The sequence below is a fragment of the Mytilus trossulus genome, chromosome 5 (assembly GCF_036588685.1).
Source record: "Mytilus trossulus isolate FHL-02 chromosome 5, PNRI_Mtr1.1.1.hap1, whole genome shotgun sequence".
NCBI classification, from domain to species: domain Eukaryota; kingdom Metazoa; phylum Mollusca; class Bivalvia; order Mytilida; family Mytilidae; genus Mytilus; species Mytilus trossulus.
In genome coordinates this window covers 86384461-86412433 of record NC_086377.1, presented here as the reverse complement: position 1 = coordinate 86412433, position 27973 = coordinate 86384461, and the positions used below count along the sequence as shown (strand labels likewise).

The 27973-nt window shown below is 31.8% G+C and overlaps 1 protein-coding gene across 1 annotated transcript; it reads left to right on the top strand.

Moving 5' to 3' along the window:
• Nucleotides 1-26: 26 nt before the first annotated feature.
• On the top strand, nt 27-27973 carry LOC134718410 (carboxypeptidase N subunit 2-like). The gene is made up of 19 exons (XM_063580911.1): nt 27-136; nt 1998-2069; nt 4154-4225; nt 6561-6632; nt 7683-7754; nt 9643-9714; nt 12369-12440; nt 13735-13800; nt 14652-14723; nt 15564-15635; nt 16716-16787; nt 18410-18481; nt 19593-19664; nt 20104-20175; nt 21434-21579; nt 23178-23225; nt 24869-24967; nt 26554-26622; nt 27916-27973. The coding sequence occupies exons 1-19, from the start codon at nt 27-29 to the stop codon at nt 27933-27935; spliced, it is 1422 nt and encodes a 473-aa protein (XP_063436981.1). The 3' UTR covers nt 27936-27973.

The following is a 27973-nucleotide window of genomic DNA, read 5'->3' as shown; positions in this document are numbered from 1 at the left end:
TGTTGTTGTTGTTTATCTCTGTTACTATGGTGATTGGCTGTCAAGAATTGTGTGAGTGTGTCGATTACAGGGTCCACTGTAATAAAACTGGGTTATCTACCATACCAGATGATTTACCGCCAACAACAAAAGTTCTGTAAGATTTTACTTATAGGCGTAGGTTTAGTCAAAATGATTGTATTCTAAAGGATCTTGGAATAGTCCGGGATCTCCATGTGGTCTTGATGGGGTTTATCAATTCTGTATTCTTTCTTTCCTTATGCCACTTTTCTCTATCGTTTATATATCAGCGGCTTATTATTCTCTATTTCTAATCGCCAGATCTGCGTGAGGATTTGAATGGGGTTCTCTATATTCTTTATATTTGAACACCCCATTATTCCATATTCTGTATTTATAGCCTTATCTGCCCTTATTTCCCATCATTCTATGCACACCCCAATCAGGCATCCTCCATAAATGAAATCAGGACGTTCACACTTCTATTTGAGATCTCCGCAATTCCATTTCGAGATAAATCAACCTGACGTATATATAAATATTTTGACTTAATTCGCGCCTCACATGTATTCACAAATAACTAACTTATTTATCGTACATTGTTTATAATATAATTATATTTCAGAGAAGGTTCAAGCAATTAGATGCAAACCGAGGCTAATACACGAAACCAAGGTTGATGTAACTTACACTAGACATGAATATTGTTTTTTTATGTCTATGGTTAAATGTGTTTTAGTTGTCTTTAAAAAAAATACATTAGCACCATTTTTATTACAAATATTATAGAAAAAAATCAAGGATCTTTTTACATTATGAAACTATGAAAAGAAAAGAAGTGGTTAGTAGGGAATTTAGTAAATGGCACAACATGGATAAAACCAGAGGATTCCGAATATCTAGAGAATATTCACATAGCCTGGGATCCAGCCCAATCTAGCTGCGCGTCGTAAGGTATACTGACAAGATTAGCCAGGACCCCAGGCTAATATTCACAAACAAGAGGAACGAACATCCTTAATTCATTTTCAAACTGAAAGCAGACTACTATATTCAAAGATGATAAAATTTTACATTTACAATTTGATGAAATAAGATACAATACAAAAAATCGAGAGGTTTAGAAAGTGAGCTTGAGCGAGATTAGTATCACACTAATTATTCTGTCCATCACCTGTTTATTTATCTGTAAATGTAAAATGAGACTTTTTACACATAAAAATAGCCTTAGGTTTTCTCATTATTACTTTTTTTTAGAACGGTGATAAGAAGGGTAAATTCAAAAAGTTAATGGACCTAAACCACTCACGGCTGATTTTGATCTTATTTATAGTAGCTCCGTAATATTAAGATCATATTTTTTTAATAAAGCCGCTCATGCAAAAAAAAAAAAAAAAAAATAGTACTTTTGGGGCTCTTTATAGCTTGTTGTTCGGTGTGAGCCAAGGCTCCGTGTTGAAGGCCGTACTTTAACCTATAATGGTTTAATTTTTAAATTGTTATTTGGATGGAGAGTTGTCTCATTGGCACTCACACCACATCTTCCTATATCTATATAAACAGTTGAAATAGTGCATTTTTTTTTATAATACTGATCAAAGGTCAGAAAGGGAAGGGGTCTTTAAAAAATCCCATTTTTGTATATTCCGAAATCGGAACTCTTTTTTGGAAACCAGTAAACCTGACCGATAAAAAATTCAACGTAATCATAATTATTTAAATACTTTATAGTTAAATACAGATAAATTGTATGTGTAACACGGTCAGCGGCAATCGTGTTGTACCGTGTGACATAAAAAAAAATCTACGTGAGGTAAATGATAAATTGTATATGATATTGGTTTTTCAATATTACACACCATATAAATGCACAACCATTATAATCCATCGAGCAAAGCGCTGATTTTAATGGTGTCTCGGTTTCCCGATTTGACACAATTTCCTGATTCAAGGTTGAATAATGCGTTTTGGGTTATTGTGATTTAACATTGTTTCAGGTCTGTTTCAAGCAATCAGATGACTAAGATAAACAGTAATGCACTCAACAATATGTCAAACCTACTTGTTTTGTAAGTATTTATGTGTTTTCGAAAGATCGAGTCTAAGTGTTTTGTAAATTTTTATGTGTTTTTAAAAAAGATAGAGTCTAAGTGTTTTGTAAGTATTTATGTGTTTTGGAAAGATCGAGTCTAAGTGTTTTGTAAGTATTTATGTGTTTTGGAAAGATCGAGTCTAAGAGTTTTGTAAGTATTTATGTGTTTTGGAAAGATCGAGTCTAAGTGTTTTGTAAGTATTTATGTGTTTTGGAAAGATCGAGTATAAGTGTTTTGTAAGTATTTATGTGTTTTGAAAAGATCGAGTCTAAGTGTTTTGTAAATTTTTATGTGTTTTTAAAAAAGATAGAGTCTAAGTGTTTTGTAAGTATTTATGTGTTTTGGAAAGATCGAGTCTAAGTGTTTTGTAAGTATTTATGTGTTTTGGAAAGATCGAGTCTAAGAGTTTTGTAAGTATTTATGTGTTTTGGAAAGATCGAGTCTAAGTGTTTTGTAAGTATTTATGTGTTTTGGAAAGATCGAGTCTAAGAGTTTTGTAAGTATTTATGTGTTTTGGAAAGATAGAGTCTAAGTGTTTTGTAAGTATTTGTGTGTTTTGTAAGTATTTATGTGTTTTGGAAAGATCGAGTCTAAGAGTTTTGTAAGTATTTATGTGTTTTGAAAAGATCGAGTCTAAGTGTTTTGTAAATTTTTATGTGTTTTTAAAAAAGATAGAGTCTAAGTGTTTTGTAAGTATTAATGTGTTTTGGAAAGATCGAGTCTAAGTGTTTTGTAAGTATTTATGTGTTTTGGAAAGATCGAGTCTAAGAGTTTTGTAAGTATTTATGTGTTTTGGAAAGATCGAGTCTAAGTGTTTTGTAAGTATTTATGTGTTTTGTAAGTATTTATGTGTTTTGAAAAGATCGAGTATAAGTGTTTTGTAAGTATTTATGTGTTTTGGAAAGATCGAGTCTAAGTGTTTTGTAAATTTTTATGTGTTTTTAAAAAAGATAGAGTCTAAGTGTTTTGTAAGTATTTATGTGTTTTGGAAAGATCGAATCTAAGTGTTTGTAAGTATTTATGTGTTTTGGAAAGATCGAGTCTAAGAGTTTTGTAAGTATTTATGTGTTTTGGAAAGATCGAGTCTAAGAGTTTTGTAAGTGTTTATGTGTTTTGGAAAGATCGAGTCTAAGTGTTTTGTAAGTATTTATGTGTTTTGTAAGTATTTATGTGTTTTGGAAAGATCGAGTATAAGTGTTTTGTAAGTATTTATGTGTTTTGAAAAGATCGAGTCTAAGTGTTTTGTAAATTTTTATGTGTTTTTAAAAAAGATAGAGTCTAAGTGTTTTGTAAGTATTTATGTGTTTTGGAAAGATCGAGTCTAAGTGTTTTGTAAGTATTTATGTGTTTTGGAAAGATCGAGTCTAAGAGTTTTGTAAGTATTTATGTGTTTTGGAAAGATCGAGTCTAAGTGTTTTGTAAGTATTTATGTGTTTTGGAAAGATCGAGTCTAAGAGTTTTGTAAGTATTTATGTGTTTTGTAAGTATTTATGTGTTTTGGAAAGATCGAGTATAAGTGTTTTGTAAGTATTTATGTGTTCTGAAAAGATCGAGTCTAAGTGTTTTGTAAATTTTTATGTGTTTTTAAAAAAGATAGAGTCTTAGTGTTTTGTAAGTATTTATGTGTTTTGGAAAGATCGAGTCTAAGTGTTTTGTAAGTATTTACGTGTATTGTACGTATTGTTTTTCTTAGTTTATGTTTAGCCTACGTGAACTGTACGGGTTTTTTTTTAATAAGTTTATTTTTAGCCTACGTGTACTATACGTATTTTTTGTGATTTTGTAATAAGTTTATGGTGAGCCTACGCGTTCGATTTTGTGAGTATTTAATATGTAATTGGGCAAGTGTTTGTCAAGTTAATTGTTTTGTAAGTATTTATGATTTTTAGACAAATTTAGATGAATAAAATTCAATTATTCATTTATTCGTCTTTCGTTTGTTCGTTTGGTTTATTTATTCATTCATTCATTTATTAAATCATTTATTTGGTTACTCATTTTCTTGTTTATTCCTTGGCTCTTTATGTACACATTAATAAACATCCATGTTTATATTTCAGGGACTTGTCAGACAATTTGATCTCAGCTATAAATAGATCAATGTTCGAAGGCCTCAACAATTTATCGACACTGTATGTACTTTTATTTAATAATTGAATGATTCTTTTTGTAAATTTATTGGGATGTAAAAGCACTGACCGTAAAAATATTTTGTATGGAGCACGAAGCGCTTCATTCTAAACATGTGCACACGGTTATCGCTTTTACAATCATTCAATACTCATAATAACAGTTTTAATGACCCTAGATTCAGGTCAGCCAATTAAATATATATTATATTATAAATACAATGAAATACAAAATAATACAATACAATATATGGAAAAATAGAACATTAGAGTTCAATTATAAATGTATGTAAAAAACACCATCATAACCTTGCCTGACATGGGTCTGACTCCCTCAGTTCTAAAGACTGTTTAATGAAGACTCCAATATGACAAACAAGTTCAGGGATAGGGTTTAGAATGTGTTTAACCCTCTTGCTGCCGACCGTTTTTCAAGGTTGCATTTCATATGCCGGAAAATACGATAGCTCAACGTCTGTGACGTAACATGCCAAACAACGACGTTATTCGATATATGACGTCACGACATAATGACCGTTACATTTGGGACCCATTGGACAAAAACATAACACTGTTTTATCTTTGATATTTTTTATTGAAAGAGATACAGCATTGATGAGAAGCTTGCATAAATTTAGCCATGGACATATGTGTCCCTCCGGCACTGCCGGTCTGGACATATGTGTCCCTCCGGCAGCAAGAGGGTTAAGTTTATTGAATGCATCAAGATGCTGAAATAATGGTACATAGTCTTTTAGATAAACAAAAAGATTAGAACGCAAAGATGTGTTAATGTCACAATACAAAAAGAAATGATATTCGTCATTAAAAGAACGTATTGTAACGAAACATATGTGTAATGTAATTATGTACTTTCATCAAAAACAATATTATACACCTATTGACTGTGTGTGAGGGTGATAGCAAGTTTGTTGTCCCTGAGATACCAACTATTGCTCGAGGCAAAGCGGAGAGCAATAGTTGGTATGCTAAAGGACAACAAACTTGCTATTACCCGCACAACCAGTCATTAGGTGTTCTATTATACTAAACAACACAGTCATAAAGTGTTTTTATATACCAAATTAACTAATTTTCTTCTCAAAGTGTACATGTTCCTTTCTCGATTTTATATATCATCTGAAAGAAAAGAAAAAATATAACTTGACATGCACCAGATGAACTATACGTTTTTTACATTTCTTCTTGCATTTGTAAATATTTCATTAATTGGAATCAAGACTAGAAATACTTGTTATAAATTTTCCGTGCTTATGATAAATACAAGTACACCAAACGCAAATTCACTTTTAGAATACGACAACCGAACCCATAGAAAAACTTTGAATAAGGTATTATATTTTAGATCTTTAAAAATGCGCGCGAAGATTTTCTCTCTTTTATTATGTCTTTTTGTAAGTGAAATTACAATCGACACACACAGATTTGACCGTTTACAATATTAGAGTTTGACGTTGCCAAGCAAAATAGGCAATGACATCATTACTGTCCAATGAAAAAGAAAGCATGAAAAAGTACGGGAAAGATGATTCTGAAAATATTAACCGGGGTAATAGTCTTTGAAACTATTGACTTGCAAATAGACTGTGGAATAAAATAGAACAACTATTTCATTATTTTTCTTATATAAAACATACTGAGGTATAATAACATCATTTATTACATAGATGCAGATTCAATATTTAATTATAGACTCACTAATTATAGAAAATAATTTAACAATTATATTTAGGAAGAAAGACTCTAACTTGTGTTTACCTCAACCAAATGTTACGTAACTCATACACAGTGCGTCTTACCACAAACCTCAGATGCAGTTTGAACGTGAATGGCGTCACTTTAGTTTTCAAGAGTTATACCCCTTTATTTTCTTTCTACAAGAATGATAACACATCGTGAATTCTCGCGATATAAGCAAATGATTTATGTTTGGGGGTTTTTATTGATAAAAACATAAAATATCAATGCAAAACTGACCCTATTAAATAATTTAGTTTATGTTTGTAATGATAAAGGACTCTCCGTTTTGAATAGACCATTTTTTCTTATTAAGGACCTTTGCCTCCACCAGTCCGAATTAACATTTTCTTTATACGACAAATCATTCAGAAGCAGTGAACTTTCACCTCGATTCACCGATTATATGTTTGAGTTTACTAATTTTGGTGGCTCTTACTTGACCGGGTTATAAGATGTCCTACCACAGATAAGGGAACCTGTTGAAAAATTATATAATTCGGAGTCAAAAGTCGATGTTATGAGAAAACTTCCGGTTTTGTTGTTGTTGTTATTTTACGATTTTGTGTATTTATTTCAGGAGGATGGATTCCAACAAATTGACGACTCTTGACGAATATACATTTATATCTTTGACTGAATTGGACTTTTTGTATGTAGTTTGTTTTTATATATAAAAAAGAAGATGTGGTATGATTGACAATGATACAACTCCCCACAAGAGACCAAACGACAAATACATGAACAGCTATAGGATGGCGTACGGCCTTCAACATTGCTCAAATCCGATACTGTGTAGTCAGTTATGAAAGCTTGCGAAATCACAAATGTTATACAATTTACACGAGAACATTAAACGCCCCAATTTATGAACAAAAATAGTGAACGAAAAACAAATATGTTGTATAACAAGAAGCGACTACCATTGAATTACAGGTTTGCGACAGACACATACATACCGAATGTGGCGGGGTTAAACATGTAAGCGAGATGTTAAGTTACATCAGAAAACCATGTCACAGTTCAATCTATGTAGCATATGTATTCAATGGTTTAAAATCTAGCTGTTTCACAGTATAGGTATAAATTAATTTATTTTATTTTTTGGGGGGTGGGGGTTGCTTTTAAAGAAAATGTTATTTGATTCGCGACACTAGAGTATACCACTGTTCAAAAGTTACAAATCGATTTAACCGAAGCAAGTCCGTGTCACAAACCAACTGAGGGTAGCACATCAACTATAAGAGGCAAAAAACACAGAATTATGGAACTGCTAAACAAACAAACGTCAACATGCATAGAAATGGACTATTTGATAACTGCCATATTCCTGACTTGGGACAGGACATTTTAAGAAAAAAATGTGGTTCGAACCTGGTTGTTTGGCTAGCCAAACCTCTCTATGACATGGCAATGTTAAAATACCAATAAAAAGACAACCTTTCGTGACAAGAATACACTTCAGATGAATGCAAGACTAAGGACAGAAGAAGACAGAGAAATATGTAAATAAATAATATAAAAGTACATTTCAACATGTAAACCACAAATTAACATCGAACACTTAATATTAATTTACGACAGAACACAGATACGGCACAGCACAATATATATATGAACTGTTCGTCACACAAATGTACTAGCTAGTTATCTATGCTACTGGTAAGTTATTGTATAATCATGACTTGTTTTTAAATTTTAGGCGCCTTGATAAGAACGAGCTGTCAGAAATTAGTCCTTCTGCGTTTAAGAATCTCTCAAGTCTGAGAACATTGTAAGATATTTATGGTGTGTCTTTCATATGTTTTAGGAAATTATTGCATAATTAGATATGATTCGTTGAAAGTTAACGATTTATAGTCACAGAAAACTGAACTGTATTTTTCATGAGTATATGTAATAACTAGACTTATCATGAGTATATAAAATAACTAGACTTCTCATGAGTATATAAAATAACTATTCTTCCATCGAGATTCTGACATGACTTCTTATGGCGATATAAAAATGTAGAAAAATCATTTCTGCAGTGACGTTCTGGATTGCAATGAATAAACTCGAGGTATTACTGCTAAATATTTAGTTTACTAAATTCTTGCATAGATACTAAGATTTTATTGAAAGTTTGGCTGCACATGTAATTTTTTTTAATAACAAAACCTAACTAAATTATTTACGATTATGGTGTTTACACAGCTCGTAAATTTGTTCAATCAGATTCTTTAAATATAGATTCTTACATTGATACGAGTGGATTATCGGATTTATCCCATCGAGATAGTTTTAAAATTATCAATTTTAAAATCCGAGCCTTCGAGGACTTTAAAATTTATAATTTTACTATCGAGATTGTATAAATCCGATAATCCACGAGTAACTATGTAAGAATCTGTTTCTTTAATGATTTAAAAATAATTATTATTTTTTTGTTCAACGAAAATCCCCTTTGAGAGCCTTCAACATTCCTCAAAGTTGTCAATTTCATTAATACCTGTTGGCATATTTTGATTCATTCAATTATGACCCACAACTCATCCAATCATATTCTGCGATCATTAGTAACCACAATGAGTGCAGAAAGGTATAAATTGGCAAATAATTAGAGAAATACTAGTAAACTTAGAAGAATACCAATTAAAACTGTACATTTTTAATACAATTTTTATCAGTATACAATATATAAATTTCGTTATCAATTAATTTAAACCTAACAAATTATATTGTTATACACATATGTAGATTTACGGTCCTATAATGGATCGATACCTATGTTTTGGCATAGCTGCATATAGCTGCAAATACTTAATATCTGTTCTTTGTGTATTTTGTATTTGTTCTTTTTAAATAACATTTTGTCTAAATCTGGAAAGAAAAAAAAGAAAAAAAATGTCCATGTCAATTTACACAAGACTATTGTCAAAATGGTGTCAATTAAATTTGCTTTGATAGTCTTTTGTGCTTATATCCGTGTAAAATGTATTTGATATTCACGGAACAAAACATTGGGTGCTTACATCCTTGTATAATGTATACATTATTGTTAATGGGACGGCTTACGCTTGTCTCCGGATGAAGGATTTTCTAACTATATTGAAGGTTCATTTATGTCATTGGTATGTTTTCTGCTCCTTAGAGACATTCTTCGTTTATATTCTCTATGGTGACGATATATATAAGTGGAATGTATATCTCTGTTTCAAATTATTTTAATTTGTTCTACTTGTGTCAGTTATTACAAAAATCCCAATCCTGCTGTAAAACTCAAAGTCTCCTTAAATAACATAAACGGAACCATTTGTTTCTGCACCAGATGCGCATTAGTCTTTTCAGTGAAGGTCGCGGCCATAATATATGAAAATCCAAAGCTTATTTTGACAATAATCCAGTTAATACAGTCCCTTCCCATAATCGATCTATCTTATATGGGCCTCATTTTGATTGTACCAAAAACTTTTAAAAAAAAAAGTCTGGGCTTGAAGTCACAAAACTTGCTCAGTGCTTGGAGCAAAAAAATATGCTCGAAACATGAAATCCAACATTTGATTGGTTGATTTTCAAGTAAGAGTACAAAAAACTTATTCGAAAACTTTATGACTTTGGGGCCTGGATTACAAAACTATAAATTTGGTAATTTTGACTAATTTATTTTTTGTATATTTCAGGCGAATTGATTTCAACATGTGGACAACAATTGGCGATTTCACTTTTGAGTCTCTGACCGCATTAGAGATTTTGTAAGTTTGCTCTATAAAACTGCATTAGATATTTAATTAGTGTCCCTACATAATTGCTGTGCAAGTTATCAGTATCATAAGAACATCAAGACATATTTTGATAAAAATCAGTTTAAACGGGTATTTAGTATAAAAGATGAAACTGCATGCAAATGACATAATCTTCATAAAGAAAGTAACATACAATCACAAACCAATGGCTGAAAGGACATGAGTAATGAATATATTGAGAATAAACAATCAAAGCAGTATCATTACTACTTTACTGCAATAACAAAAACATGAATGTATGACATACAACAACTACATACCAGTGGTTTGGCTCGGGACAATGTGGCCGTATTAAACAATTTTTTTATGAGATCTTTACTCTCACTTTTTAGAGAATGGCAGTTTTTGTATTTATAACTCTACTGTATTGAATCCTACCATACTGTTTTGACTCCTCCTATACTATGTTGACTCTTCCTATACGGTTTTGTACTTCTCTTATACTGTTTCGACTCCTCCTATACTGTTTTGACACCGTCTTAACAGTATTTATTCCGCCTATACTGTGTTGACTCCTCTTATATTTGTATTGACTCCGCCTATACTGTATTGATTCCTCCTATACTGTGTTGACTCCTCCTATACTGTGTTGACTCCTCCTATACTGTGTTGACTCCTCCTATACTGTGTTGACTCCTCTACTGTGTTGACTCCGCCTATATTGTGTCGACTCCTTTCATACTTTGTTGACTCCTCCTATACTGTGTTGACTCCTCTACTATGTTGACTCATGCTATACTGTGATGATTCCTCGTCTACTGTGTTGACTCCTCCTATACTGTGTTGACTTCTCCCATACTGTGTTGACTCCGCCTATATTGTGTCGACTCCTTTCATACTTTGTTGACTCCTCCTATACTGTGTTGACTCCTCCTCTACTATGTTGACTCATGCTATACTGTGATGATTCCTCGTCTTCTGTGTTGACTTCTCCTATACTGTGTTGACTCCTCTACTATGTTGACTCATGCTATACTGTGATGATTCCTCGTCTACTATGTTGACTCATGCTATACTGTGATGACTCCTCCTCTACTATGTTGACTCATGCTATACTGTGATGATTCCTCGTCTTCTGTGTTGACTTCTCCTATACTGTGTTGACTCCTCTACTATGTTGACTCATGCTATACTGTGATGATTCCTCGTCTTATGTGTTGACTTCTCCTATACTGTGTTGACTCCTCCTCTACTATGTTGACTCATGCTATACTGTGATGATTCCTCGTCTTATGTGTTGACTTGTCCTATACTGTGTTGACTCCTCCTATACTGTGTTGACTTCTCCTATACTGTGTTGACTCCTCCTCTACTATGTTGACTCATTCTATACTGTGATGATTCCTCGTCTTATGTGTTGACTTCTCCTATACTGTGTTGACTCCTCTACTATGTTGACTCATGCTATACTGTGATGATTCCTCGTCTTATGTGTTGACTTCTCCTATACTGTGTTGACTCCTCCTATACTGTGTTGACTTCTCCTATACTGTGTTGACTCCTCCTCTACTATGTTGACTCATGCTATACTGTAATGATTCCTCGTCTTATGTGTTGACTTCTCCTATACTGTGTTGACTCCTCTACTATGTTGACTCATGCTATACTGTGATGATTCCTCGTCTTATGTGTTGACTTCTCCTATACTGTGTTGACTCCTCCTATACTGTGTTGACTTCTCCTATACTGTGTTGACTCCTCCTCTACTATGTTGACTCATGCTATACTGTGATGATTCCTCGTCTTCTGTGTTGACTTCTCCTATACTGTGTTGACTCCTCTACTATGTTGACTCATGCTATACTGTGATGATTCCTCGTCTACTGTGTTGACTCCTCCTATACTGTGTTGACTTCTCCTATACTGTGTTGACTCCGCCTATATTGTGTTGACTCCTTTTATACTTTGTTGACTCCTATACTGTATTGACTCCTCCTTTACTGTGTTGAATCCTCTTATTCTAGGTTGACTCCACCTATGTTTTGTTGACTCCTCCTATACTGCATTGACTCTTTCTATGATATGTTTACTCCTCCTTTACTGGTTTGACTCCTCCTGATATGTATTGACTCATCCTATATGGTGTTGACGCCTCATATAATGCGTTGGTTCTGCATATATTGTGTTGACTCCTTCTTTACTGTGATGACTCCTCCTGAAATGTATTGACTCCTCCTATATGTTGTTGACATCTTTACTATGCTGACTCTTCATATATTGTGTTAACTCTTCATATATTGTCATGACATGTTTAAGGATAGTGCTGAGCGATCTAGAACAATCAGACAACATCTTTTGTTTTAATTGTGGAGTGTTTTTTCTCTGTGATAAGGTGTGTTAGCTTTTTTGTTTATGTTTGAGTTGATCTGGCAGAAGTAGTTAACATAAAAAAGACAACAAAGATGTTGTTTTAGTTTCTACTCTGTTTGTGTATTGTCCATTTTAAAGTAATTCTAAACAATGCTCCGGAAAGGTAGTTATAGAAATTGATATACTGATATATTTTTCAATCAAATTATTATTCTTCATGTTCAACAACAGTAATTATTGCTCTCAGTTTAAACTATTAATAGATGTGTTTCTTCTTCTTTTTTATGTAACAGACGACTAGACAACAATCGACTTACCAGAATTGCTGAAACTGCCTTTAACGATCTATCAAGTTTGAGAATCTTGTAAGATTATAACTCTATTTTTCAATTGATCTTGATTGTTCTTATACAATATTATTTAAAAGGACGTAAATATGATCAGTTTCTTTTGATAGACAAAATAAATATGTTTATTGTTTCCAAAGATGTATATTAAGACATAAGCAATAAATAAACTCATCCTAGATACCATGATTACAATTTTATAAATACGCCGGACGTCTACAAAAGACTCATCAGTGACGCTCGAATCAAAAAGATATTTGTATGACTTTATGCATCATCTCAATACATAAACTCATTATAGATACAAGAATATAGAATGAAAAAGGTAAAAGTCCCAATAAAGTTCGAAGTAAGATTGAAAGTAATTGAAGACCCAAATTTCCGAAAGGTTTCCGAAAACAGCTATGTTAGTCCATTCCTGAGGTAGAAAATCAAAATATTTGTTTTTAAATTCAATGTTTTTTTCATAGTTAATTTCAAATTATAACCATATCAATGATAATCCATATCAACATACAAGAGGTGACTAGGTTGATAATACCATTGTGGTTAACATTGTAACGTTGTTTAAATTAACCTGTACCAAGTCACAACAATAGTTTTTTTGTTAATCGGACAAGATTCTATACAAATACATTTAATTGAAATTTGATTGTTAATTCTGATAAAAATACAATTTCTTCGAGATTCTTGATTCTGTAAAAAGACCTCAGTCACAGCAGATACGTTGAGAAAAATCAGATAAAATATCTATAAAATACAGTTAAGGCAAAACCAGAAATTGAATTAAGACCTCATGCAATGTTGGATCGCTAGATATCTATTGCGATATATATTCAATAGTTCTTTTTAGAGTATATGTAAATTATCAAAGCTTTAGTGAAACACTGTAAGATATTTGTGCAAATATATGACAAATATGTGCTTATTTGAATAATTATGAAAGAAACCAAAATTAGAAGTTCAACACGAAAAACACGAAAAACAAAGACACACATGGAGACTTATAAAAAATGTAAAATCACAAAAATACTGAACTTAGAGGAAAATCAATTCGTAAAATCCATAATCACATGGCAAAATCAAATAACAAAACGCATAAAAAACGAATGGACAAGCACTTTCATATACCTAGTAAAATATATTAGTCAACATTACAATTTATCATGATCAAACATGTCCAATATACATTTAGTTTTTGTTGAGCTCTTATTTTGTAATGTTAAATTCATATTGGACAAATTTTGCGAATTGTACAGTTAAGGAATTAACTAAACCAATACATGCACATCTATAGATTTTTCTGTTGTAGACGGTTTGATAACAACTTTCTTACTTCAACCAGTGGCCTTCAAAATTTGACAGCATTGCAAGTACTGTATGTATCTAATACTTTCATATTAACAATAACATCAAGTCTATGCTGTGTAATATTAGCTAAGGATTTTTTATGGCGGCCAAATGATAATGGTTATCAAATTAACATATTGTATCTGGCTGTTTTGCTCATCAATGTGACATTAAGCTAGCTTGTAAACCAAGTTATATTACTGCAATCACTAGATATTCAACACTTAGGTTATGAGTTCGAACTCTGATCATGCGGGTGCAATCGACTTCAATCTGAAATTACTAGGATTGTCGATTTTCTAATCGAAGGTCGGTGGTTTTCTCCTCATACTGCTTCTTCATCTACCCGTAAAAAATGACCGTTATAAAATGAAGTGGCGCTTAAGAGTAGCTTTAAACACCAACGATCAATCAATCAATCAATTTTATTCAAATAAAAAAATTGATGATTATTATTGTATTCATGCATAGCTGGAAACATTTATCCTATCAACTCATCCGGTCTCGATCCTTCTGAGGTACTAACGATTACATGAGTTTAAATTGTTACCTTGGTTAAAGTGCTAACTAACTTACAAAAGTTGCCTCGATGGCCAAGTAGTCTAAGTAGTCCAACGAATGTATGAGGGTCTGGATGGGGGGGGGGGGGGTCAGTTATTCTGTAAACATTTAATATTTACCCCTTTTTTCTCTTATCTTTAAAAAATTATCCCCTTTTTTCTCTAATTTTCCAAAAATTAACCCTTTTATTCTCTAATCTTCTATTTTTTGGCCCGTTATTCTCTAATCTTCAATTTTTAAGGGCATTATTCTTTAATCATTTAACCCCATACAAACCCTCATGTATTGTTGCCTTTAATGATATTTATCCAATTACAGCTGCTTAAATGGTAACAAATTGACAGTCATTGACCAGTTTGCCTTCAAGAATTGTGTTAATCTGGAAACACTGTAAGTATTGTAGTAGTACATAATTTGTTATACATCAACTGCCATACAAGTGAGAGGTTCAGCTAGCTATGAAACCTGTTTTAATGTACTATTTTCTTCTTTAGAAAATGCCTGTACCAATTCATGTCAGGAATATGACAGTTGATGTCCATTCGCTTGATGTGTTTGAGCTTTTGATTTTGCCATTTGATTAGGGACTTTCCGTTTTAAATTTTCCTTGGAGCTTAGTATTGAAGTGAATTTACTTGTTATACTATATTCAACATGTGTAATTGAATAAGCTAAGATAACATAATATTGTTCCTTTCTTTGTATAATAGAACAATAATTCTGTAATCTGTAATCTGTAATTGTCATATATTCCACGATCGATAACAAAGTAAAGCGAAGGATAACAAACGGACGTTCAAACTTATAAGATCATATAATTCGAAAACCAACTGACAATACTAATTCGAAAAGACTAATAGAAAAGCAATAACATAGTAAAACCAAAGACTGAGTAACACAAACTCCACCGAACACTAGTGGTAAATGAGATACGATATTATATATATGATTGACAAGGCGATAACTGTATTTACAGGCACATACTAAAAGACTTTGTGAGCGCTCGACCCTCTCCTAATCAGGAACAACGGAACTAACAGCACAACACAGGAAAAAACCTGTAAAATCCAGTTGTAATTAGCATAACACATATGATCGATACGAGACACACATACAACTTAAAACAAAGACACAAAGCGCAAGAAGAATACAAGGGGTTAATGAAAGTTCTAAGCCAATGACTAACTAATAATTTAGGTTAACTAAAGTAAGTTTTGTTGATTTTTTCAGGCGGTTGGAGAACAATCTTATTACATCAATTCACAAGAGATCTTTTGAGAGTTTAGTCAAATTAAAAATCCTGTAAGTATTGAGTTTTCGTGTTCCTGTTGTTCCCATGTTTTCCACTCATAGCTGATCATAGTGATGTGTTATCTTCGGTTTTAGTTTGTGGCCCAGATTTATGATTTTGAACATTGGTATACTACTGATGCATTTATTTAGATATTAAACTTGGGAGTGAACTGTTCAATGACCTCCTACAAGTTCAACAAAAGGAAATACCAAGGTACTGTATCTACATAACTGTGTATTCATGAACACCGTATGATAATTGTAATCAATTTTGATTTGATTATGGACTTTTCGTTTTGAACTGTTCTCAACGTTCGGTATTTTTGTGAATTTACTTAAAATTATTTTTCGTTTTACATTGATTTGCGTTGGTGTCGTGGGTAAAGTTAAGACGAATGAAAATGTCCGACAATGTACTAATATGCTTAATTATCATGCATTGGCCAAAATGACGGGTTTTTTCAATATTTTTTTCTTTTTTATGTTGCTTTTATACCAGAAAGTGATTAAAGATTTATTAATCGGCCTAGACTACAATGAAATTCAACATCAGCAACTTAGGTTATAATGTTTGAAAATAAGGTAGTTAAATATATCTGATAAAAAAAATCAGGCGCCTGCTGCGATTGTCATTTTTATTCATGTATTTCATATTTGTTTCTCATAAATTGGTTTGCTATAGATAAGGCTGTTAAACACTGTTCGTTCACATCGGAATGCAAATTGATCATTGAAAAAACGTGTCTCACAAAGGTCACAAACTCGTTGTCAACAGTTATTAAAACTAAAACCAGAACATCAACATGTTTAAAATTGTTGTCTCATTGTCACATCTCAGTGTCTGTAAATAGAACCGCGACCGGTTGTTTATTTTAAGTATGTTTTTTTTTTGTTCTTATTGATTTGAATTTCTTTTCACAAACCTTTAATAGAAAATCTGTGAATGGAAAAAAACATCATGCATCAAACCATTTGTAAACTTTGTTATTATTGATTTGAATTTCTTGTCACAAACCTTTAATATAAAAATTGTGAATAGAAAAAAACATCATGCATCAAACCATTTGTAAACTTTGTTATTTTTTTCAGGCGAATAGAAAACAACAAGTTAACATCAATTGAGACCCCTACATTTACGTACTTGGTGAATTTGAAAACTCTGTAAGTTTGTATGTCAACTTAGGCAAACATGTAAAACACCACGACATTCTGTATGGTTTGTCATAAGTTTGTATGTCAACTTAGGCAAACATGTAAAACACCACGACATTCTGTATGGTCTGTCGTAAAACTGAAGGTCAATGGTTGTCTTTAGTTCATAACTGGCATATTAGTTTTTCGTAAATTGTTTTATTATAATTTATATCGTTAGTTCTGTCAATTGAATTCTCCTTGTTAATATGGTTACCTATAATTGTATTGGAACTTTGGTGTTTAGTTGTCTTATTGACAATCGTACAAAATATGGTCGGGGTTGGGCATGTTGAAGAAACATTTTAATGTTTCAATTGTTAGAACTTTTTCTCATCTTATTAAAATAAAGACAAAAAATATAAAAAAGATATACAAACTGAGAACACAATGGCAAAAAAGGAAATACGACACAAAGACAAAAAATGAAAACATAAAGACTGAGCAACATGGAACTTAAAAATAAGGATTGATCTCAAGTGCTCCGGAGGAGTAAGTAGAAATTGCTACACATGTTGAAACCAGCGTTTTCTTGATGCAAGTACAAACCCGATGATGAGCTGTTCTGGTCACATTCTATTGAGGAGGACTTGTGATGAGCTGTTCTGGTCACATTCTATGGAGGAGGACTTGTGGTTACGACAAGTGTATTAATTCCGTCAATATCTGTGAATCTAATATTTTAAAACGGTCAACCAACTTGTGATGGTGTTCGTCAACTTTTCAAATATATTACTTCAGCTTCACCAATTCGAACTCTTGGTTCAATATATTCCTAGTAGGAAGAAATCTATTATCATGGAAGTCATGGTAGGAAATGAAAGCTTTGTAATATCGTGTAAGCAGGTAGATATATACGCCATATGCGGGCGCTGCAGGAATGTTGATAAAACATGTAAAAGGTGGATGAAACTAATTCTTAGATTGAAAATGATACTTTTAATTTAATTCTTTATGTTAACACTACTAAAGATTTGACGATGTGAATATTTCGTCAGCTGTTCGAGGTGTTTTCAAAAATCATGTCAGTTGGCGTTTGTTTTTGTTGCAGTTTAGTAGTGTTGTTGTTGTCTCGCTGCTTTCCTATTATACTTGTTGTGTTTCCCTCGGATTTAATTCGATAAGGAATTTCTTGGGTTCTGTTGAAAAAAATATGTTTATTCGTATCATTTCCTCATTGAGGCGCCAGATAAATATCTTTTTGGTCTTTGACCTTATTGAAACAGAAATTGCACTGCCTGACTATTTGAGGATCTGGCAACATAGAACTTCTTTTGATACAATTTCGAATCAAATACTAAGTGCATTCAAGACGTTAACTAAGGATTTAAGTACAAAGCCATGTGTCAACATAAGGCATTCAAATTGTAATACTGTATTTTGATAAATATATGTCACGGTACACTGTCCTTAAACCATTTACACAACATTATTGAATTAGAATTTACCATTGTTTCAACTGTAATAACATAAACGGTACCAATTTTTATGCACCAAGTGAGCATTTCGACAATGTCTCTTCGAGACTAAAATATTTGAGAATCCCAAGTTTAATGTTAGTTGCTTTGTTGCTTAAATTTGTATATTTCCAGGTATTTTTTCGACAATAAGTTGGAAACAATAGACGAAGATGCATTCTCAAATATGGAAAAATTAGAAATCTTGTATGTATTCAAGTATGCTATAATTTTTAGTTATTTCGCATTAATTTGAATAAGCTAGTTTAATGTTTGGATATACGAGTAACATTTCCTAAATAATGGAGTCTTTGTTGGTGAAAATTATCCAATCTGTTTTGGAAGAAAGTAGGTGTTTTTTTTTAAATTCACAAGCTTTGAAAAGCAAAATTATAATATTTTTTTCTTGGATATTATGGAAAATTGAAATATATATTAGATTCCAAATGAATTTCTGAGAACAAACATATATTTCTATGTTCAACTTTCAAAAATTTTGATGAAACAAACACTGCAACTTTTATGAAAATCTGTATGTGATAGTATTCAAACGGAATCTATTTATAACTATGCTATACTATTCCAAATGATTCTCCTCTGTCATCTGCAATCATTTTTTGAATAACGACCAGACACATATAAAAAATCAGGTATACCACCGTCATTGTTGGCTTATTATTATTATGGTTCAGCAACGGCTAAAATAATGTTTAGTTTTTCTTAATATGATTTTGTCACTTATAAGGCTTTATTAAAATGAAAAGAAAAAATGGGATTTACCGTTCATGTGTTCTTGCGACAAGTAAAAAAAATAATAATTCACTATCATTCGAGTATTAAGAGTTATCTCCCTTTGCATTGCTAAGTTGAAATATCGCATCAGGTTTTTGTTATTTGTTGAAACATTTTGGACAATGTTATAAATAATTTATTTTCTTTGTACAAATAAATAGTCAAACACAAAATTGCAAATTTTTCGGTTTATTTTCCAATTAAGGCCGAGGACTTGACTGATAGTGTACTGCTATTGTACAATTTAGTGTAGCAATATACAGTTAAACTACCTATATGAAGGGGGTGTTAAGAACATCAGTTGTTCGACCTGTTAGTCAAATGCGTTTTGTTTAAATATACTTTTTTCACTCTTTTGGTCTTTTGGAAAATGTTGTTTGTGCTGTTTTTATACCCCGAACGAAATTTGTTTGACATGCACACGTATAAAAATTGCGGTTTTTATCCAACGCAGTCATAGGTTTGAACGTAGTTTTCAATTTAGACTCGTATACATATATATATATATACTTATACTGTATTTTAGACGTTTGACTGGCAATAAGTTAGCGACTTTAGAAGAGAATACCTTTCTGTCTCTGCAATCACTACGATTTTTGTAAGTTTTGAATAGTTAAACATATTTCAAATCATATATATATTTATATCGGTTTCTCTGAATTTATAAATTTACTTTCTTTTGAATTCCTCAAACGTTAATTATAGAAATTACCACCTCTTCTATGTAATAAAATTTACTGCCTATAGACTTTTATCAAATTAGTTTCTAACTACATTTCCGATATTTAATTCATACCTCAGTTCTCATTATATATTGTAAAACCTGGTCAGGATATTAATTTTATTTATCCGCTAAATTCCTCAGACATGAAAATATCTACTAGTATTCAGTTTTTTATACTTACAAAATTTACGGCATTTCTTCTAATTATGTGATAATTATCCTGTATGTTAGTGTGTGTTTGAAAGATCTTTCTTTATCATTTGTATTATTATTTGTTTGGACAATTTTGGTTTATTTAAGTTATTTTTTTCAGGCATTTGCATACCAATCAACTGACGACATTTGGCGGCAACACTTTCCAGCCTCTGACTAACCTAGAGGTGTTGTACGTATTTGAATAATTATACCCCCGCTTTAAAAAGGGGGAGGGTATACGGTTTTACCTCTGTCTGCCCTTCCGTCAGTCCGTCAGTCAGTCCGTCCGTCCCATGAATATTTGTCGTCGCATTTTTCTCTGGAACTACAATACAAGGATTTCTGAAATTTGGTTTCAGGATTTATATAAGTCAGCTATACCGTGTGATGCGTTTTCAGATTCATCACTCGACAACTTCCTGTTTACCGAACACTTGTATATTTTTACACTATTAATAATATCCACTTGTGGCGAGAGTATCATCAGAGAGCAGTAGCTCGCAGTTTCACTTGTTATTTTTTACATTTATATTTCTCATAACATACTCGTATGTTTTTCAAAAAATTATATATATAACAAAATTGTAAAAAGATATTTTTATATTTTCTTGATTATGTGTGTAAAACTTGAAGGTTTAAATGAAATAACAGATGATGCTAGAATAAAAGTAATATTTGATTACATCTACAGTAACTGCATCCCTTAAGGCCGTGGTGAATACTTGCCTTACTGACAATATAACCGCATCTCCTTATTTTCATATCACAGGGGGATGCTCTAACTGTCTATGCAGCTATCGGCAATAAACTTTGGAAAATAGTATTTGTTTAGTGCACTTACAATCATAACCGTGAAAAGTTCACAATTGAATCACCAAAAACCAAATATGATCTCCATATAAGGGTTGTTGCCCATTTTTGTTTGTTTTTCATGCTTTTTATTAATATCATTTTGGATGTTTGTAAATTTAAATGAAAAGTAAGATTTTTTTTTAATAAATTAAAAAAAGAAATGAGATTTACATATCGTGGTTTTTAATATTGTGATGATTTCTATATTGAGTGCAATTTGAATCAAAGAGGGATATGGTTATTGGGCCCGGAAAATTTTACCGAAACATCAAAATAACAAAAGTTCTTAAGAAACAAGAAATAATAAACTTTGAAAATAAATATTTTGTTTAATTGTGAAAATGTTGAGAACGAAACAATATATTTGAATGCTTTTAGGAACGTCCTGTCAAAACGATATTGTAGTTAGTAATTTATTTTGTAGTCTACAGCACAATTTGAACTGGAAATGATTCGATTTTTTTAGGGTGTTATTGTAAGCATTACATTCTTGATCACACATCGTTGTCAATACAGCTTGTGATTTAGCCATTTCATAAATTATATTCCGTTTTGAATTTTGCTTTATTTTTGATGTATTGATGTAACATTTACAGGACAATAAACAATAACTTTTTGGTCTGTGAATGCAGTCTTCATCCATTTGTCAAGTGGTTGAATCAGACAAAAAGCAAAGTGATCGGTGCCACCTGTAATGACACAAATATTCAGGTCACAGATTTTCCGTTCAGGAAATGCTATGGTATGTTTTATGTTTTTGTGGTGCATTTTTTATGCCCCATTTATGGGCTTTATGTTTTTTTGTCTGTACGTCGTTAGTCCGTTAGTCCGTCCGTTCGTCCGTTTGTTTGGTTTTTCGTTCGTCCGTTCGTCAGTCTGTCCGTTCGTCGGTTCGTCCGTCCGTTTGTCCCGCTTCAGGTTAAAAATTTTGACCGAGGTAGTTTTTGATGAAGTTGAGGTCCAATTATCTAGTAACTTAGTACACACGTTCCTTATGATATGATCTTTCAAATTGTATGCCAAATTCTCCCCCATCTTCATGGTCCACTGAACATAGAAAATGATAGTGCGGATGGGGCATCCGTATACTATGGACACATTCTTGTTGTATGTGTTTTACGTGTTTGTTTTTATTCTGTGGTTAGAATGTCGAAGTGTACAATTGTGTTGTGTATTTGTGTATTTATCTGTGCTGAATGTTCTCACATCTTTTGTACTGTATTCCTGTCATTTTTTTCTTTATTTTACATTGCAATGAAAGTGCCAGGTTTGGGTAACCTCAAAACCAGGTTCAACCTATTATTTTTTCATAAAATGTGTCCGTTGCATTGCTCGTTGTTTATTTCAATTGCACTTCAGTGTTTCTGATGTGTCGTTGTTTTTCTCTTATTGTTGATGTGTTTCGCTCCGTTTTAGTTTGTAACCCGAATTTGTTTTCTCTTAATCGATTTTATGACTTGCGAACAACGGTATACTAACTGTTTTCTTTATTTACAAAATGAACTTTTTATTCTGCTAGCAACTTATTAATTCTAAAAATAGGTTTTGAATGGCGTAATATAGTACGGGTTATTTCCCTTAATTCAGTACCAAAATTGTAACATGAAATACATACAAGCCTTTTAAAAAAGATACTAGTGGTGAATTAAGCAACGATAAAAGAAAGAAAACATGTACAGAAAGACCCAAGTTTAGCAATCAGTAATACAAGTGAAATTATCTGAACTATGAAGGAGTTTGATGACTTTGTCCTTCAACATGGTGACAAAATGGAAGTAACTCTTGGTCAAAATACGTCAATCGAATTTTTGATAAATTTATGATAAAAAATATTTCGTGTTTATATATGGTAGTCTAACTTGTTAATTGCAGGACTAATCAGATGAAAAAAATAACATACAGCATATTATCACACATTTTCATCTCGTTCAATGAATAATAGTTTTTAGCAAATGATCATTTATATCGGTTTATTTGGAAGACTAACCACCTGCTAATGATACAGTAGTTCGATTACCTAAACCGTCGGCCACCAATGTCTTTTTCTTTATTTATTACTCCTTAACAGTAAAATAACTCCTTCTGATGAACCATAATTTCAAAATACTAGTATTCAAACACTTAAGCTATTTCTTTAAACAGGTCCATTAAATATGTGTGTATGCATGTATATACTAGTATATAAACGCACACACAAATTTAAATAACATGTTTAAAGAAATAAACTAAAGTTATCACATCTAAAATTTGGTTTGCATGTTTTTAAGTCTTGTTCTTGCATGGATTTATGAGATTAACTGTATATTGGTATTATAATCATAATGTTGAATTGGGTTTCAGATGAAGGCGTGAATGCCACTGAAATAACAGAATTTGTTCCAGCAGCTGGTATGTAGAAAACATAGCTTGAAAAAACAAGAGTTATCTAACCTTGAACATATTATGACCAATGAAGAGTTTCTTGAAATTTTCATTAACTTATCAATTGTAAAGGATATAAATCAAGGAATATCATACTTTTTTTATAATTATATGTTAGACAATATTTGGTCATGTTTTATGAAGATTTAAGCCCAAGGCGAAGCCGATGGCTTAAATCTTCATAAAACATGACCAAGTATTGTATGACCAATTTAGAACATATTCACACTTTCGAGTGACCTTACAAAACTATACTTTCCCATTGTAGTATTCAAACCTAAATTAGAGTTCACTTTTTAATGAACTAAATATAAAACATAGGAAATGATCATTTCAATGGACGAAATGAAGTAGCACTGACATAGTTTGTGAAGGATAAATTGTTATTCTTCTGCTGCAGGTAAAATTTAATACTTATATATATATTTTTTTATCTTAAAAAGCAACACAATGTTATCCCCTTTTTGAAATTTGGGTTTTTTTAATATAAAACTCACTGTATGAATATTTGAATTCAGACCATTCAACATTAAGTGCTTACTTTTTATTGATAAATTTAAATGTATTGTGTTTCTCCAAAAACAATACTTTGCTTTATATATCAGCAGCCTGGCGTTTTTTTTTTAAATAAAAAGAAAATAATTCCCTCAATTGTAAAGTATATAAATTAAACAAAGATCATTTTATTTATCCTTACCATTTTTTTGGTGTATTTTATATATGTGTATTTTAAAAATTCCAATTGATTTATTTCAATTTTTGCTCTTTCGTCTTTAATCAGTAGGCCATTTTCTCAAGGAAAATGCCTTAAGGGATTGTACACTTCGTTAGTGCAGCTTTTAATAGTTCACTTTTATAAATAACTGACAATGAAAAGTCATTCCTGTATATCATTTCATAGTGCACGGAAAACCATGTACTATGAAAATTAGAGGACAAAAAAATGACTTTTCATTGGACGAGAAGGGTTGAGTATGTTCTAAATAGGGAATGTGTAAATAATTCTCAACAGTACCAGGATTATAATTTAGTACGCCAGAGACTATCCTATCATAGAGCAGAAAAGAGAGTCGACCCTTACATAAAAACGTGTACTAGTTCAGTCGTATTATTAAACAAAATCAAAATCATAAAAGACTTAGAAATGACAGAGGATCCTGACTTGGGACAGGCGAAAAAATGCGGTAGGGTCAAACATATTTTTTGAGTTCCTAACCTTCCCCTATAAGTTATTACTCTACCTAGTTTAGAAAAAAACAAACACACAGCAAAAGGATCTTAATTAAATGCGAATAAACTCATCATAGATACCAGGATTGAATTTTGTATTATCTATAAAATTGAGAATGGAAATGGGGAATGTGTCAAAGAGACAACAACCCGACCATATAACAGACATAATTATCTGCGTGTATGTAGACTTAAATAACAATTTCCAAAAAGGTTCTAAAATAGAGGCCATTATGAAATGTTTTTCTTTTATTAACTTTTAAAACTTTTCATAATCTGGAAACAAAAATATCTGTAAAACGCTATTTGCTTAAAAATGTATTATCTCAAATATCCTGGGTATGTCTTGATTTATTTAACATACGTTACCATTGTTATAGATGATGATAGTATTGGAATAGTTTTACTTTCAACGATCATGGCTGGATGTGTATTGTTTATAGTCGCAGTGTGTTTGTGCATCAAGTGCAGAACAAACCGTGAGTTCTTTTTTACACAGAATAATTTGATATTAAACAAGAAAAATAACAAAACAAAACCTTAATTCCGTTATATAACGACATTTATTCCGTGTTCGCAAGGAATAAACTATTAATTATAATCAATTGACAATTTTCTAGCCTAACTTATTTTAAAACTTCACCTCTCAAAAGACATTTTAATTTCGAAGCCGTTTTCATCTGACTATGCAGTAGACCCATACCATAACTGCCCACTGTTGAAGGGTTAAAGATCACTTGTAATTGCTTACATCATAATAATTTGATGAATATTTGTCACATATTAATCTTACTGTGGATTAATTTATTTACGTGGGTATTAATTTTCGTGGATTGAAGAAAACATGCATTTTCGTGGATATTGAATTTCGTGGTTTTGGCAGTATCTGCAAACATTCCCTTTGAAAATTTATAAATTCGTGGTTCACCAGTTCCCACGAAATCAATGAAAATTGGTATCCAACGAATATTAACTTTATCATTAAACATGTTCATGGCCCTAATAGAAATGTTGCTTTTCTTTTATTTATATGCAGGTAAGGATTTGTTCGACCATAGCGAATTAACAAATTCCCTTTTCTTTTATTCACATTCAGGTAAAGATATGTTCGACCATAGCAAATTAACAAATTCCCTTTTCTTTTATTCACATTCAGGTAAAGATATGTTCGACCATAGCAAATTAACAAATTCCTTTTTCTTTTATTCACATTCAGGTCAAGATTTCTTTGACCATAGCAAATTAACAAATTCCCTTTTCTTTTATTCACATTCAGGTAAAGATATGTTCGACCATAGCAAATTAACTAATTCCCTTTTTTTTTTATTCACATTCAGATAAAGATATGTTCGACCATAGCAAATTAACAAATTCCCTTTTCTTTTATTCACATTCAGGTAAAGATTTGTTCGACCATAGCGAATTAACAAATTCCCTTTTCTTTTATTCACATTCAGGTAAAGATTTTTTCGACCATAGCGAATTAACAAATTCTCTTTTCTTTTATTTTCACATTCAGGTAAAGATTTGTTCGACCATAGCGAATTAACAAATTCCCTTTTCTTTTATTTACATTCAGGTAAAGATTTTTTCGACCATAGCGAATTAACAAATTATCTTTCATTTTATTTTCAAATGCAGGTAAGGATTTGTTCGACCATAGCGAATTAACAAATTCTCTTTTCTTTTATTCGCATTTAGGTAAAGATTTGTTTCGACCTTAGCGAATTAACAAATTCCCTTTTCTTTTTTTTTTACATTCAGGTTAAGATTTGTTTGATCATAGCGAATTAACAAAATCGTATTTCTTTTATTCACATCCAGGTAAAGATTTGTGCGACCATAGCGAATTAACGAATTCCCTTTTCTTTTATTCACATTCAGGTAAAGATTTGTTCGAACATAGCGAATTCACAAATTCCCCTTTTCTTTTATTCACATTCAGGTAAAGATATGTTCGACCGTAGCGAATTAACAAATTCCCTTTTCTTTTATTCACATTCAGGTAAAGATATGTTCGACCGTAGCGAATTAACAAATTCCCTTTTTTTTTATTCACATTCAGGTAAAGATATGTTCGACCATAGCGAATTAACAAATTCCAAAAGCTTGGACAGGAGCTTAAGTGGTACTCGTAAGTAATATAGTAAAACTAGTATGTTCATTTATGTAACTTTTTTTAATGAATTGAATTCAGAATGTTCCTTACATATTCTGGTATGATCAAAATAGAGAGACCAAATATACCAAAGGAATATTCAATCCTATAAGTCAAATTTAAACTGACAAAGCCATGGCCAAGAAATAAAAAGACCAACAAACAATAGTAAACAAAACAGAAGATAGAAAACTAAAGATTGCACTTCTGTTTAAACATTGGAACTCCTTTTTCCGGCTAGAAATGAGCCACTTTGACGATGAAGTTTCATAAAAATTTATATCCTAAAATGTTCTTATGTATTACTTACTTTTCTTGAAGGTCAAAACTGTGTGGCATTTTTTCAACATTTTCAATATTTATATGCCCAGAAATTCTAAAAGATCAAACTTAAACTTAAATTGTGTACATTCTACCTTCACTGTGGGTATTCTATTTGGCCGCTATTCATGTGAATTTGTACTGGTTATATTCCCAAGACCTTCCTCTATGAGAAGCAACATATAGATTATATCTGGAAACTAGAAATTAAGCAAACATAAATACCTATGAATATTATACATAAATAGAGGCTTAGTAAGTTAACTAGCTTTATTCACAAAGTGCAATCTATACGACTGATCAGCCCAAATCCAACCGAAAACTAAAGGTCATCTCATGTGCTCCGGAAAGATAGCAAATATCCGTCGTCTTGCTAATTTTAGTATAACTATTTTGATCTGTGCGTCACTGTGGAGTCTAATGTAGACGAAACGTGCTTCGGAACTATTAAAATATAATCCTTGTACCTTTGAAAACTTTTAGTACAAACCTGTTAATAAGTCTAATTCGGTCGGTCACATTTGGAAAAGAAAAGACGGAATTGCAGATAAAATATATGTTGTCTTCTGTGTAACAGATATTTTATTAAGGTCAACCAACTCGTGATGGCGTCCGCAAATTCTCAAAGGGATGATTTCAACTTAACCGACTTTTCTTTAAAAATCCGGCTTAAATGATAAATTGTCTGAGATCATATAAAAAGTAAAATCACAAAAATATTGAACTCAGAGGAAAATCAAATCGGGAAGTCCCTAATCACATGGCAAAATCAAATTTCAAACACATCAAAAACGAATGGACAACAACTGTCATATTCCTGACTTGGTAATGGCATTTCCAAATGTAGAAAATGGTGGACTTAACCTGGTTTTATGGCGCTAAAGATCCATATACTTGTATAAATTAAAGGACAATGACTTAAATTTACTCTTTTTTTTTTAATTGCAGAGTCAAAATCAGCATCGTAAAATGGATAATACGGGAAGCTGAAAAAGTTGACAAACAC